Below are 16,077 nucleotides of genomic sequence, written 5' to 3' on the forward strand. Positions count from 1 at the left end.
GGCCCCCCGAGAGTGATTACAGGGATATGCAAATAGTGCGACTTGACTCCAGTCTGTCCGTGTCTCTCTTTCAGATGGCCTGTGAGAAGACGTTTTCAGTGATGCACCATGTTATTCAAAGGACCATATCGTATGCACATGGTAAGAAAGAAAAATGCAGCCATGTAGTAAATGTTGAAATCATTAGGGTTAGGATTTGGGATTTTGTTATTTTTTCCCCTCGGTTGTATGCATGAGTGTGTTTCCATCAGTGGCAAATGTGAAAAAATTATCCACTACTGAAAGAAGCTTTCGGCAGATTTGTCACCACAATATTGCCACTTTGGCAATGTTGTCTCAAAAATGTTCCTCCGATTTATTTCGAACTTCCCACATTTGGGAGTGAAACCGGCCCCACACAGCAACGTGGATCTTTAATTCACAGCCTGCATCAGTGTACAAATATTTGACCCTGCATGAAAACTGAAAGTGTTTCAAAGTTCTTCATATTTCTATGCCTCTTTTCTCCCTGTCTGTCCCCTCCTGTATCTATCTTTCTTTCCCTCCTCTCTCTCTCTCTCTTGTTGCCTCTGACAGAGTTAGCAGGTCCTGGTAGAAGGCCTAGTCCACCCCAGTTGGAGCTAAGAATGGTTCAAAGTAAAGCTGACATAGAAGACCCTGCTATAGTTATGGAGGCCACAGTCATATCCTAACATTAACAACATTCTACACTACTAAATCCCTTCAACAAACCTGTGTCCCTATAAGTCCCTGAAACCAGTCAAATCCTTATCATTGCCAAACAGTGACATTTAGATGTCTTCATATCCTAAATCCCAAATATCCTTTGACCATATCCCCTTTCCTCCCTCCATTCCTCATTATCCCTGACCACTCAAACCTATAACCCCTGAATATCAAATTACTCTGTACTTCTCCCAGTTGTTCTGAACCAGAGCCATAGATAGAAAGTTCCGGGCAGCATGTTGGTGCCTTTTCTCTACAACCGAAGCACCGCAAATACACATCGTCGGAAAGATGGTCAACGTTCTGAAGATGAAGATTCTTCAAGTTGCCGTAGAATCACTGTTTGAGCTGACGGAGCTGCTGCTGAAGAAACGTTCCATCTATCGCCTATCTCTAGGGCAGTGGTTCTCAACCTGTGGATCGGGACCCCCAGGGGGGTCCCCGCGTGATTTGTGGGGGGTCCCCAGGTGACAGTGAAGTGACAATTTAAGGGCTTTTAAGAGCTTTTTAAACGTAAAAAAGAAGAGAAAAGAAAGAAAGGCCATTACTGAATCAAAAGTAATCAACTATAATATAAAAAACACTATATTTATCTGTTGAATTGAGTGAAACTAAATGTAATGCCTCAACTCCTACAATTCCAAGTGCTTGTCAGAGTGGGGGGTTCAAATATGTTCAAATATGATTATTTTGGGGGGGTCACGCCACAGCCTGAAAAGGTTGAGAACCACTGATCTAGGGCTCTGTTCCGACCCCCGCACCGTGTCCCCCAACCCCTCTTGAAAACCAATGATTATATGGAGACATACAACAAACCACCCCCAACCACCGCTCCCCCCCAAAAAAGAAAGTAAAAAACAAAAACAAAAAAACGCACAATGTATAGTTGTTGTATAGATGTTGTACTATAATTGTATTGGACCATTCTGTATAATAACTTCTATCTGACCTGTCTATTGGACCATTGTGTTGATGCTAACCACAATATCATTCCAAACAGAGATGTGGAGCAGTTCTGACACTCCTGTGTAGCCTCCTGTAGTTCCACGAGTTGCCATCAGCTAGGTAATAGTTAGCTGTCTAATAGTCTGTAATATAGCAGGAGCTCATTCATTCCAAACTCGGCTTAAGAGAAGTTCCACTCGACCACATCATAGCTCATATTGTCAAATGAGCTAACGTATCTGAGCCTTCATATAGGCCAGTGTGACCTGTGTTAGAAAATTTAAAATAAGCCTCATCCGTGTCAGAACCTGCCCATATAAGAAGGCTGAACCCAGAACCCTATATCTCTTGAGTTGTGCCACTGAATTTTACCAGAGGCCTCAGTATGCAACAAACATGCACGTGTCACTTTGCAGAAAGTAAACACAAAGTGCAAGATCGCAGATTTTTCTTTATCTTTTTAAAGATTATATTTTATGCTCTATTTCTATTAGTGACAGTGAACGGAAAAAGGTAGGGGAGAGAGAGGGGATGTCTGGCTGGATTCAAAGCCGGGCCAACTGCGGGAAGGACTATATAGCCTTATTTATGTGGAAAGTGCTGTTATCAGGGGAGCCCCCTAGAAGCAGCTTTTTGACTTGATTCACTCTCCCAGTGTAATGATATCAATATGAATTATATGTTTTCTACAGAATTAACTTTCTGCTTTTCACAAACAAGGAAATGTCGGAATTTGGATTATTATTATACGTTTTTTTAGCAATCGTTTTAGAGGCATTTCAGTTTTATTGGATTAAACACAGTGGCGAGTGCCAAGAAAGGAGTGTGATCATGACCTGTGACAATGGCCATGATGAGCCTGATTCAGAGCCATGATGTTGTGAGCACACGCCACGGCATGTGCCTTAGCCCGCCAAGCTCACAGGACAACCCAGGAACATGAAGATTAGGATAATATAACCGTTAACACACTGTTTCCCAAACAGTGGGTTGGGACCCATTTGTGTGACACATTTTTATGGGTCGCGAGTAATCTACTTTTTGTAAAAATAAACCTCAATTAAAAACAATTCATATTTCATAAATACAATGAAAAAATCTAATCATTTCCATAAATAAAATGAAAAAAGTTTAAGAAGTAGTGAAAATAGCAGATCTACAAGCTGTAGTTGTTGTATTGCGACGTGTTGTGAGCTTGCAGATTGTCTATTTTCACTAGTTTGGGTCCCGGGGAGACCCCCCAAATAGTTTAGGAACCACTGTGTTAACATGCTACAGTACTGTAGGTTGCTGTGCTTGTCTCAAGTGACGATGGGGCGTCCAGAAATATGCAGATGACATGTAGATTTTTGTTGCATACGGATCTCATTGCTTCCTGACAGAATGTTAGATAAGCTCACACTGACAGGTAACAATAAAAAATCGCCCATTAACGCCCGGACTACACCAGGCTTTTCAAAGCGTGCGCATGCGTGGAATTTACTGCGTGTGTACAGCGCGTTTGGAAAGATCCAATTGATATCAATGATACCGGCTAGACCAGACGCGCGGATACGCAAGCCCCGCATACGCAAGCTTTAAAATAGGACTGTGCGTGTGTTCATGTGTGCGTATGCAGGGCTTGTGTGCGTCACACGCACATTCTCTGGTGTGTGCCGGCCGATAAGAGGCAAAACGGCCAATGCTGCTACAGTAACAAAGAAAATGTTGTTCCCGGAAGTGAACGCTCAAAAACTGGAGGCTTAACAAAAGTCCCAACATTATGTCAGTCAGTGTCCCAACTTTGTCAGGTGTATGGCTCTGGGCAGGCCATTGTAATACTGTACTGCTGTTGTTTTCTCTATGGACTGTACTGTGATACTGCCTTAGGAATCTGACATCACAACCACAATACCACTCACTGGGGGTAGATTAAGAAGCAGAGGGAAAACGGGTGGAGAGGAAACAAATCGGGTGTAGCAGAGAAAGAGGAGGGAAATGGATGGGGAGGAAACATAGCTTAATATTGCAGTATAAATTGTGCTACATGTAGATACCACTTTTACTACATTACATAGTTTGTTTCATCGTTACTCGGATAATGATAAAAGATGAGACGCTTCTGCTTTTGAATATGACTTTTTTTTTTGTTTTTCATTGTTTACTGTAATAAACAGGTGTTACCAATGATGCTAGTTAAGGTTGTGTTCCATTCTGGTCGAACAGAGTCAGGGTGCTGATATTGTGCATGTTGGCTCACTGGAAAGACTGCTACACCAGTGGGTCTCAAAGTGGGGTCCAGGGACCCTCATGGTTCCTCGTGGGAGTTTCAATTGACCCCTTATGGGTGTGTAACTCTGAGAAAATAAAAAGTTTGAGAACCACTGTCCTACTCTAAACGGAACAGAGCCTTAATTAGTATAAGTGGTAAGACCTGTGAAGGAAGTATGAAGCAAGAAGGAGGCCCAATTTCTTTCCTGTATGGCTGCTGTGCATAGAGCCTATTTGATTTGGGGCCAGGGCCCAGCAACCAGAATACTTTGTTTGGGAGGCCTTGTGAAGCTCTGTGCCCCGGAAAACAATAATTGGATAAAACAGACTGCTGTGTCTGTGCACTCGCCCCATCCTGGTTTCTGCTCGGCTCTGATCCACACATGCAGTTTTCCCCTCCTACGTTGGGTTAACTAGTCAGCCGTATGTGGTCCAAACTTGTCTACCCGTAGTGTCTGTGTGTCTGCGTGTGTCTGTGGTGAACGGTCTGTGCTACAGTTGTTTTCTGTGTGTGCGTGCGAGCGAGCGAGCGAGCGAATGTATGTGTATAAATATACTGTATATTTCCTTTACGATCACAGGGTTGTGTGTGTGTGTGTCTGTATGTGAATGACTGAGTGTGCAATAGGAGAAATCACTTAAAATCAAAGTGACCACTTTCACCCTTTTGTGTCCCTGTTTTGGGCATTGTACATTTTTCAAAAATAGCAGATCTACAAGGCCCCAATGCATTAATGCAACACGTGAGCTTGTAGATCTGCACTTTTTTTTGAAAATGTTTGAATAGGGCCTAAGTGCCAGTGGTTAACAAAGAGGGAGGACAGGTGAGGAGGTGCGCGGCGAGGAGAGAATATGGGTGTTGTTTAGGGGAAGGTGGGCAAGGGGTGCATTCATTAGGACAATCATTCTGTATGGTCAAAGTCATGCCTCCAAGAGCAGTTAGCTGTAGAGAAAATACGCTTTTGAGTCAAGGGGACTTTTAAATTTGAATGGAGAGGAGTCTGCTCTTATGTTCTAAACAGCCTTATTCTAGTGAATGAATATCAAAACCTCTTCAGCGTTACATGGTTATAATGCACGCCACCCTTGCCTCACTGTTTGCCTGTAGTAACTGTTAACATGGCTAAGATGGCTTTTCCTGAGCCATCTACATCAGTGGTTCTCAAACTTTTTCATTTCCCTGAAAAGTATTTGGCCGCCCCCTTTTTGGGTGCCAGAGACCCCGAGAAGAGAAGATTCTGTAAAAAAATCTAAATTATGAAACATTTTCCAACGCTTTCAAGAGTAAAAGAAGAAAACTGTTCAAAGATAGCAGATGTAGGCCTACAAGCTCGCAGTGCGGCACGAAGTGACGCGCTGTGAGCTTGTACATTGCTAAAAAAAATTTATAGCCAACGTATAAAATAACAAATTGCCTACCCTGCCCAGTATGCCCTGCTTCCTACCCGTCACATCTGCTCTGTGTGAGGGAGTTGTGCGTCAAAAACTAGCCAATCTACAAGCTCACAATGCCTTGCATCCGCGATGCCTTGTGAGCTTGCAGATCAGCTATTTTGGGCATGCAACTAAGTCGTATGACTAAATATAAATCCGACATACCCCGACCTCCCCTTCCAGTTTGATTGTAAAACCCATAATGAACAAGATTGCCGCGAAAAGTCGCGATGACTGAACTCTGCCTGTGGCTGTGGTCCTCTCCTGTCCTCCTAAATAAGACAGTTTCATCTCTTCCATCTTTGTTTTTCTGTTCTTGGTGGCCAAAACAAAAAAACAAAAAACAAAACGAGGAAATGTAATAATCAATGTTTGGTAACTGTTTTTAGTGCTATGTTTTTGGAGCGTTACGAGTATTTTCTAACATGTTACAATAAAAGATTGTAGTGTACAAATTCACATTTATAAAATATATATATAGATATATATATGAGAAATGTATGTTCTAATGCAATAAAGAGAGAGAAGTAAGAGTTATTGAAATCTAGTGTTGTCTTGGTAAATAGTCTGCATTTATACATAATTTTATATTTATACATTGTACTGTATGCATTTGATTACATTCATCCATTTACACACACAATGACAGCAGAGTCAGCCATGCAAGGCACCAAACTGCTTGTCGGGAGTAACTTCAGTGCCGTGCTCAAGGGTACTTTGACATGATGAGGCCATGAGTGTGGATCGAACCAGGAGCTTCTAATTCCCAGAGAACCGCTCCACCTCCTGAGCCATTGCTGCCCCTATAATCCCATAGCCTGGTAGACCATCCCGGTCGCGGAATTCACATGTCTTTTGATGTGAATTCCGTGACCGGGATGGTCTACCAGCCTAATAATTCCATACACTTGTCATCATTATTTACCCATTAAGACCTGAGGCTGATTCTACAAATGTGTGTGTGTGTGTGTGTGTGTGTGTGTGTGTGTGTGTGTGTGTGTGTGTGTGTGTGTGTGTGTGTGTGTGTGTGTGTGTGTGTGTGTGTGTGTGTGTGTGTGTGTGTGTGTGAGAGGCAGTGTAAAACACTTTTACTTCATCTTCATGATCAAAGGGCAATATCACACACACACACACACACACACACACACACACACACACACACACACACACACAGAGAGAGAACCTATAGTTACCTGCTTTGAGTGACAGGTCAGATGAGGTACTGTACCTAGTTATCAAGCTGAGAACCTCAGGTGATTATTGACACACACACACACACACACACACACACACACACACACACTTTTGTGTATTTTAGGCAACACTCCAAAGTTCACAGAGTTTACAGGGTAGGGCCGTGTGGCGAGGAGGTCAAAAGTTGAACTTCCTCACCTCTCTCTCTGTCGTCGCTGTGTCTCCATGAGACTTTCACACTCCACGACTACTTAACCACTGCTGCTGCTGACTTCAGGTCTGTGGGGTGAGACACTTTCTGAGGTAAGTACAAATGTTACTCCAGCAACAATAGTAATATAGAAATTCTAAAAATGGGGCCAGCAAAGTAAGACTACTTCAATTTACAGCAACATAGCCACACTGTAAAATACTGCTAGTTAATTTAACTCTTGACAGTGTTGGACCACTCAGAATTTTTGCAGTGTGGAGGAGTAGCTGGAGGCGGAGGGAAAACCTAAAGGGATAGTTCACCCAAAAAAATGTTTTTTTTCTATTGATTAATCACCCCATGGAAACTTTTTTCCCCCTCACATTCCTAAGCCAATAATTTGATGAACAGCGAATCGGTAAGCAGCGGTTCCGGTAGGAGACACAAAGGAGACTCTGCGTCTCCTACCAGAACCGCTGCCGGTCATCAAATCAAATTATTGGTTTAGGAATGAAACGATAACAAAAAAATATCCATGAATTCAAGTCTCCATGGGGTGACTAATCGATAGAAAAAAAGGTCATTTTGGGGATGAACTATCCCTTTAATTCATAGACCTCCACTTCTTTGATCAACGACAACAGTCTGACATGCTGTATATTCATGGCACTGAGCATGTCCACTGGAGCAACTGGGGGTTAAAGGGTTTGTTGAATGGTGCTGAAAGTGCTACTTTAGAATGATAGGGGTCTCTTCTCCTCCCAGTGTAATTGAGGGATATTGAGCAATTGCCCTTTACTCTGCTGAACTGGAATGCAGCATTTTATGTTGAAAGAATTGCCCTCTGTACGGCATGGATTTCTACAGACTGTAGAAATCCATGCTGTACTCCGCATCTGGCCGGGCGCACATCTCCACTCAACGAAAGAGGAGAGCACACAGACGCACACAGGCAAGAAGCAGATGAGTGACTTAATTTGAGACAGATAGGTATGTGTGGACTAACTAAAAACTAAGTATTATACTGTTCATTTCAAGTGATTTGTCAAGCAGGGGCCTCTGTCAGACAGTCTGTCTGTCTGTCTGTCTGTCTGTCTGTGTCTCTCTCTCTGTCTGTCTATAACCTGTAATGCCAAGCCTGATTGATTGATTGAATACTTTATTAGCAGTTTGCAAAAAAAGGAAAGGAAACCGGAAAGAACAATTCAATACAAGGTCTGCTAAGTGGATTTTAAACTCAAGAAAGCCTATGGCTTGTTTCCATTGGGGTCCTTTGTACTCAATTCATCGAAACATCAAAGGAGAGTAGGGTTTTACACTCCTTTATGACTGTTGGTAGGGCGTTCCACATTTACAGCAGGAGAACAAATTTAACCCCTTGTTTGAGCCAAATCTGTGTTGAACGTTATTAGTGGAGCTCCCTCTGGTGTTGTGATTGTGGACTTCATTGACGTTTGTGAAGTACTGTAGTTTGACAGAGACAGGGGTATCTTTGTGGTGTAGTGTATCTTGTAGACCAGGCCCATTGCAAGTTGCTGTACTCTGTCCTCTGTCCTCTACCCTGAGCCATCCGACCCTAGCAAAGTGAGCAGGGGTTAAATGAGTTGTAGATGTAAGACCAAGAAGTAGCCTTACCAGCTTATTTTGGGATGTCTGGAGCCTTGTTTGTATGCACGCATAGTTGAAGTGACCTTGGATGAGTGCTCCCGTTAGGGTCCTCAATGTATTCTTACTGACTAGAGAGATCCTGTACAAAACTATTGTTCTTTGGTTGACTTTTTTGATTGCTTTAGTTTTCATTTTATCACTGGAAAGATTTGCTTCTAAAATGGAACTTAGGTACGTAATTCCTCTTTTCTTGTGATAACATTGTCACTCACTTTTATTGTGAAGCCGTCAGCCTTGCCAAATTCATTTTGGACCCAAAGAGAATGGATTCAGTTTTACCCAGGTGTAATGATAGTTTGTTATCAGCGAGCCAGGTGCAGATTCTACCGAGTTCAGACTCAGAGCTAAGGGCTCTTTCAACCTACAACTTGTCCCTGTCCGAGACCAGCAGAGCCGAGTCGTCCGCGAACAAGAACTATGTCATGTCATTTACATATATTAGGAACAGTAAAGGCCCTAGTATGCTTCCTTGTGTAACGCCACAGCTCACTGGGAGGGGGGGGGGGGGGAGACAGGGTTCCATTCACCTGTTGAGATATTCCTCTAAATCTGGGTAGAAATGTAAAAAAGAATTATCTTTTTTGGAATTCAAGCCCCTGCCCCTCCAACTCCCTCTGCACGTCCCTGGTCCAGGGTGAGGGGACTGCACTGATGCTGTTTGCGTTTTGAACACAAGTAAAAGTGGGAGACACAGAATGCATCAATGGCTTTGCTCTTATCTGTCCTGTCTGTGTTTGTCAGACACTATGTCAGAAATTGGAACACCACCAAATGGGTAAAAGGCTGTGGGTGGTGTGTGTGTGTGTGTGTGTGTGTGTGTGTGTGTGTGTGTGTGTGTGTGTGTGTGTGTGTGTGTGTGTGTGTGTGTGTGTGTGTGTGTGTGTGTGTGTGTGTGTGTGTGTGTGTGTGTGTGTGTGTGTGTGTGTGAAGAACGGGTATTGCAAGACATACTGTACAGTATGTCTCAACTCTCACTTCTCTCTGTCTTTTTCTCAGAGTGTTAAAGGGGCTACACCATGAATTTCATTTTTTTTTAGGTTTTTAGTATTTTTTGGGCTCCCCAGTGTCTCTTGTACCCAAATAAATATTTTTTTTTAACATTCAGTCATTCATGCTCATTTCATGGATTTCCTGATGGGCGTGTCTGAACAGGCCATTTCAGAATGGCTGTGCAAGTGATGTCACTTGCACTGATTTTGCATTGACGATGGCCAGACAGAATTGCTCAGTAGCTCCCCCCTGCCCAATAGGACGTTTTGGTATTGCAGCTGAAAAAGCTTGGAATGACAGACAGTCAGATTGTGAGAAAAAATATCTGGATGTTTTTTAGGCTTACAACCTGTTTAAAACGTATTAGGGGGCAATATTTATATATAATATATATATTTTTTAATTCATGGTGTAGCCCCTTTAACAGTGATCTCAGGACGGCGATCTCAGCTGACTAACTTCACTGAGGTGAAGTGTGAGGATAGCTATGGGCGTGAAAGGATCGTTCATCCTGCATCTGGTGATAGGCCTGGTGTTCGTGGTCAGCGGGCTGATTATCAACTTCATCCAGTTGCTCACATGTGTGCTATGGCCATTCAACAAAGAGCTCTACAGACGGATCAACACACGGCTGGCTTACTCACTGTTCAGCCGTAAGTACAGTTTGTGGGCATGTGTGATGTGAGAAAGAGAGCGTGTGTGTGTGTGTGTGTGTGTGTGTGTGTGTGTGTGTGTGTGTGTGTGTGTGTGTGTGTGTGTGTGTGAGTGAGAGAGTGTGATTGTCTCTCTTATCTCTCAGTGTCTCTTAAACTTTGAGCCCTCTGATAAATTGACCGATAGGTAGAGGTTGCAGACAGTAAAATAGACATAAATTAGGTGATTAAGATCTCATCAAACTTGCCTATTATATTTGTCTTGAGCCCAGATTTCCCCTGTGTCTCATGATATTGTAGTGTCCCTCTAAAATGTCCCTCTCTTTGTCTTTCTGTCTCTCTCGCTCTCTGTGTCTCTCTCTGTGTATCTCTGTGTGTGTGTGTGTGTGTGTGTGTGTGTGTGTGTGTGTCTCTCTCTCTCTCTCTCTCTCTCTCTCTCTCTCTCTCTCTCTCTCTCTCTCTCTCTCTCTCTCTCTCTCTCTCTCTCCAGAGCTAGTCATGGTGTTCAACTATTGGTCGGGGACTGAGTGTACCATGTTTGCAGACCAGCCAACCACCAACAAGGAGGAGTTGTTTGGCAAAGAGCACGCCATCATCATCCTCAACCATAACTATGAGATAGACTTCCTCGTCGGGTGGGCCCTCTGCGAACGCTATGGTGTTCTGGGGGTGAGAGAGAGTAGATAAAAATGAGTGACTATTCACTGAAGGATAAACGTAATATTGTAAACTAGCAGTTTCTTAGAATAGAGGTTAGCAGGAGGAAAAGCCATGGTGTGTGAGTTTAGAATTTGGTCTGAGGATGGCGCTAGATGAAGGGCCATTGGATCACCAAAATCAGTAGGTTTCATCCTACATGACCAATGTAACAGCATGATGATGCACAGCAAATTCCATGGCAATTCAACTAGTAGTTTTCAATATATGTTGGTTAGGACAAAAGTGTTGGACAGACCAAGAATGTTATGTCATCTTGAATATAATATAACCAAAGTGACCGTAACCAATACATTTTCCCCTGATAACCACAATTCAGGACAGTTTTTTTGACTCAGTGCAGCAGTCAGTGTAGGCCTACTTGTATTCATGAGCTCCACTATCTCAGGTTGCTTCAGGGAAGAACTCTTCTATCCATACTGCTAGATTTTCACATTGTACAACAGCCGCAAGGTCAACGAAGATATTATAGCAACTTAATTTATTCGGAAAACTGTTAGGATTTAGAAGGCCTTTTTAGACTCGCCTTAATGGGTTAATCAAGCCTCTGCTTCCTGCCCCGTATCCTACAGAGCTCCAAGGTGCTGGCAAAGCATGAGCTACTGAAGGTGCCTCTGATTGGCTGGGCCTGGTACTTTCTGGAAATGGTGTTCTGTAAGAGGAAGTGGGAAGAGGACAAGAGGGCTGTGACTAACGGGCTGAATCAACTCAAAGACTACCCTGAAAAAATGTGGGTGAGTGTGGGTGAGAAAGTGTATTACTGTTGAACCGGTTTAGTACAATTTCATTTCTATGCAGTGAGACTCACAGGAACCTCTGTCAATATCCAGGTGCTGTTGCACTGTGAAGGCACCAGGTTTACTGAGAAGAAACATCAGATATCTATGGAGGTTGCTGACAGGTACTTCTTCTGTTAAAGCAAAAACAAGGTTTTGGTTGCTTGCTGTGATGTAACTCCAAGTATTGACGGTAACAGTTGTGCTCCCTAGATTAAACAATGGTAGTCCAAAAGAGTGTACCCTTTGAGTTACATTGCACAGTGAACCCGACTCTGCCTTCTTCAGAGATAAAAAATATCAAGTTTTTGTTGACTTTACTAACGTAATTAGGGAGAAGATCCGGAAGGTATGCTTCATTTTTTTGTTACTGCACATGTAAGAAACGGCGATGGAACCTTCATCACTACTTTAGATTATACATTTTAAATCTATGGAGCAACTTTTGAAAAGTTCACACCAATATTTTGAGTTATATCATGGCAAGGGAAATTATACAGTACACCACCCAAATCTCTACCAAAATGTAAGTGTGCTATAACTACTGCTACTATGACTTTCAGTGCTATTACTGCTTGTTATTATGCTTAGTAGTGTTAATAACATGATGAATCATAATATTCCAGTAAAGGGCTTCCCAGACTAAAGCACCATCTGCTGCCTAGAACAAAAGGATTCACCACCACACTGCACTGTCTAAGAGATACAGGTATAGTGAATACACACACACACACACACACACACACACACACACACACACACACACACACGCGCAAACAAACACACTACTACATATACAGTACACACACACACAAAAAGATGCACACTCATACATATAAGTACAGGGTAAAATGTTGCGCCCTTCTTCATCCTTTGTTCAGGGTTGACGGCAGTTGCGGTGGTCTCAAACAGAGACTCCTTAAACAGAGACTAAAAAATGTCTCTGTCTAAGGAAAAACTACAAAAAAGTTGCAAACATTTCGAAACGTTTGCTACTTTTTTGAACCTTTCACTTTGAGCACTGAGCTCTTTGTGAGCATGTTAAAAAAAAGAAAGCTATTTTCTTAGTCTCTGTCTAAGTGAACGGTATGGTTATTATTATACCACCGTGACGAGTTGGGCAACATCTAATCACGGGTCAGTCATTTGACGCCACAGGGGAGCATGTCGCATTCCATGTTCATGAGAATGGAAATATTTATGATTCGAAGTCTAACAGTATGCAACCAGAATGTCCCTGAATCGCACCGAATCACGCCGAATCACATAGCTCGGCACAGGCACTTGCTCAGCTAGTGCCTCTGCACTCGGTCGTGCCTCTCGGGGCTCAAGGGGAGGATTCTCCTTTGGTCGAACAGTAGATGTTTGTTACATATGATGCTACATAAACAATACCCCAGCAGTGAGTTATGAATCTTTTTTTCCTCTCTCTATCCAGTATCGGCGGTGTATGATGTAACACTAAACTTCAGAGACAGAAAGGTTCCTACTCTAGTGGATATCATCAAAGGACGCAAATTCAATGCTGATTTGCATGTAAGGTTAGTAACATCAAATCATATTCAACAGAGATTGTAGATCATTCCACGGCAATCCAGACAGTTATTTTCAAGATACCTTCATGAGGAATAAAATGTGTGCAAGTGAGTGGAAACCTTGGCTTAATGGTGGCGCTAAAGACCACGGGACCACTAAAATCAATAGAGGCCATCCTCTGGGATTTGTGAAGGTTCACAGAGAAATCTATAACAATCCAGCCAGTAGTTTTCAATGTGCTGTTGCAGGGATTGATTAGTAAAATAAAATAAAAATAAAAGTGACATTATCACAGTTTTTGAATATTAAAAACGTTTTTTTTAACAAATTTGCCTAGAATAAGGAAGCCATAGTTAATGTAGTTAACATACATTTTTAATTAAATTAGTAAATTGTGAATTGAGTGGATTCCCCCCATCCCCCCTGCTAATCAAATCATGGCTATTTGGTACCAAAGAAGGGATCCAACTTGACCAACCAACATCGGCATCCTTAAAGCCCTGCCACTATAGTAGGGCTAAACAACATGATACCACTCTTTATGTGGCTTATTATCTCCAGTTGTACTTATCACAGTTACTGCTACAGTACTAGTAGTCACTGTTACTTTCACTTTAAAGTCAGCTGTGTGTGTGTGTGTGTGTGTGTGTGTGTGTGTGTGTGTGTGTGTGTGTGTGTGTGTGTGTGTGTGTGTGTGTGTGTGTGTGTGTGTGTGTGTGTGTGTGTGTGTGTGTTTTTAAAGACGTATTCCAGTAGAAGAGATTCCTGAGGATGAGAAGGAATGTGCTGACTGGCTGCACAAACTCTACCAACAGAAGGTAAATTGAGGTTTCACTTTTTTGTCATTCTTTTGAAAGCTTCCTCTTTGTTTCCTCCAGTATTGTTGAAAAATACAAAAACTCAGCTGATAGCTATGATTGTTTCACTAACTGATGGATTCAGGATGGCTTGGTCACTTTATTAACACAAAACTTGACTTTGCTGTAAACTGTTGGTTGGTTGAATGATGGCTGACAGCCTGGCAGATTGACAGGATGACAGGTTGACTGGATAAGGGTGCCGTTAATCCTAGTGGGGACTAGGCTTTCGCTCAGACGTCCATTTTGTTGTTACCTAAAACACTTGAATGCTCTGAGGTGGGAAGTAGGGAGTTCAGTCAGAAATTACCCAGTTACCACTTGGCATGAACACAACCTAACCAACCGTCTTCTGGCAAAATGTCATCAATATTTACATCAACTTGTTCCTTTTTAGGTGATGAAAAGTACCATTAATTTACATAATTGTCTCTCCAGGATGCATTGCAGGAAGAGTATTTTACCACGGGCCGCTTCCCTGGCAACCCTTTAGTTCCTCCACGTCGCCCACCATGGTCACTCCTCAACTTCCTTTTCTGGGCGGGGCTTCTGATTTTGCCTCTTGTCCGATTGGCTATTGGTGTGGTCACCAGCGGCAACCCACTTCTCATCCTTGGCCTCTTGGTCTTGCTGGTTGTTGGTATGAACACACACACACACACACACACACACACACACACACACACACACACACACACACACACACACACACACACACACACACACACACACACACACAAATAATTATTTTGCATGTTGACAATTAAATCAGTGATCGTCGACTAAAACTATGACGAAAAATGTTTGTCGACTAGCTTTTTTCACTGACGAAAACTGAATAAAAACTAAGCTATGATGACTAAAATTAAGACAATTTCGTCAACAAATAAAAACTAGACTAAAATGTTTGGGATGGACTAGTGGAGAATAGATCCAGTAGATCCAGTAGAACTCAGAAATCAGTCATTACGAAGCCATCAATGTCTGCCCAAAAAAAACATTGTCGAAAAAATCAACTGTATATTTAGTTACTAAAATCGTATGATATTTAGTCGACTAAAACAAGAACTTTTCAGATGACTAGAATATGACTAAAACTAAATTGCATTTGATTCAAAAGACTATGACTAAACTAAATACAAATTTTCTGTCAAAATTAACAATGCAATAAATGATAACGTATTAGTATAATGTGTGTCTGTCTCTCCCTCCAGCCTCAGTAGGTGTGAATAAGCTGATCGGCGTGTCAGAGGTGAAGAAGTCAGGGTCCAGTTATGGGGTCCAGGAGAGCAAGAAACTAACATAAATACACACACACACACACACACACACACACACACACACACACACACACACACACACACACACACACACACACACACACACACACACACACACACACACACACACACACACACACACACACACACACACACACACACACAATGTAAATGATAACTTTGTGATGAAACCAGTCTATGACATGTAAAAAACGATGTTGTTAGCAAAGCCTCCTATATTTTCAACTCAATATTTCACTTTGGCACATGTATAGTTTTTAACTGAAAATAAAGTTTGTTTTAAGCCAATGGTGATGGTTTCGTGATTCAGCAGATACCTTCCCGTTGTGCCACCCGTCTCCCTTTCAGCTTTCTCGTTATTCAATTTCTTTTTTAGTCTTCTCTAAAATAATTAAAGGGAAAAAGAAATTTGTCACAGATATATCCCCACCTGATCATCTTCTTTCTTGAGAAAATCCATATTATATTTCTCTACTGAACGTAAAATAATTAAGTAAATAAAAATACTCGGGACCCATAAAATTGGGAAACACAATTGGGACACACTGCACATGGGGACCTATGGGGCCAATAAAGGATTATGCTTTTGTTTCCTGAACTGAACTTGCATGGCACTGTTTTTGAGTTGTTTATTTCTGGGTACTATTGCCTGTCAGGCTGTCACTGTCACCCAAAGTGATAACCCACAGATATCTATGTGACCCTGATGATACCAGATCTCAAGATAAGATTATGCTGAAGGTGCCTACCTACAACCAGTACGCTACTAAGCTGGGAGATACAGCCTTCAGTGTGTATGCTCCATATATATGGAATGAATGTCAAGAAAAGTTGAAGTTA

General features: G+C 42.2%; 2 protein-coding genes across 3 annotated transcripts in view; both read left to right on the forward strand.

Moving 5' to 3' along the window:
* The window catches only part of pdxkb (pyridoxal (pyridoxine, vitamin B6) kinase b), a 26,972-nt gene extending 21,100 nt beyond the window's left edge, over nucleotides 1-5,872 (forward strand). The window contains exons 10-12 of one of the 2 annotated variants that reach the window (XR_014602155.1): nucleotides 75-141; nucleotides 577-1,020; nucleotides 1,061-5,872. Coding sequence is in view for 1 of the 2 variants with exons in the window: in XM_084077146.1 (XP_083933272.1) it covers nucleotides 75-141; nucleotides 577-692 (183 nt within the window). In the remaining variant the exon portion in view is untranslated. Of the gene's footprint in view, nucleotides 1-74; nucleotides 142-576 lie in introns of both variants that reach the window. The other variant, XM_084077146.1, reaches the window with a different exon arrangement.
* A 3,989-nt stretch (nucleotides 5,873-9,861) lies between these two features.
* Nucleotides 9,862-15,475, forward strand: agpat3 (1-acylglycerol-3-phosphate O-acyltransferase 3). The gene is made up of 9 exons (XM_084076342.1): nucleotides 9,862-10,050; nucleotides 10,541-10,719; nucleotides 11,340-11,501; nucleotides 11,598-11,668; nucleotides 12,170-12,252; nucleotides 12,982-13,084; nucleotides 13,822-13,897; nucleotides 14,375-14,576; nucleotides 15,151-15,475. The coding sequence occupies exons 1-9, from the start codon at nucleotides 9,885-9,887 to the stop codon at nucleotides 15,240-15,242; spliced, it is 1,134 nt and encodes a 377-aa protein (XP_083932468.1). The 5' UTR covers nucleotides 9,862-9,884; the 3' UTR covers nucleotides 15,243-15,475.
* Nucleotides 15,476-16,077: the final 602 nt, after the last annotated feature.

Source organism: Gymnoscopelus microlampas (assembly GCF_963454915.1).
Source record: "Gymnoscopelus microlampas genome assembly, chromosome: 13".
NCBI classification, from domain to species: Eukaryota; Metazoa; Chordata; class Actinopteri; order Myctophiformes; family Myctophidae; genus Gymnoscopelus; species Gymnoscopelus microlampas.

What these genes read in the sequence shown, in the direction of transcription:
- agpat3 (XM_084076342.1), top strand. Translation starts at nt 9,885, where the DNA reads ATGGGCGTGAAAGGATCGTTCATCCTGCATCTGGTGATAGGCCTGGTG. An exon ending in AACGCTATGGTGTTCTGGGG is followed by an intron (nt 10,720 to 11,339) that starts GTGAGAGAGAGT and finishes CGTATCCTACAG; the next exon opens with AGCTCCAAGGTGCTGGCAAA. An exon ending in TCTATGGAGGTTGCTGACAG is followed by an intron (nt 11,669 to 12,169) that starts GTACTTCTTCTG and finishes ATAATATTCCAG; the next exon opens with TAAAGGGCTTCCCAGACTAA.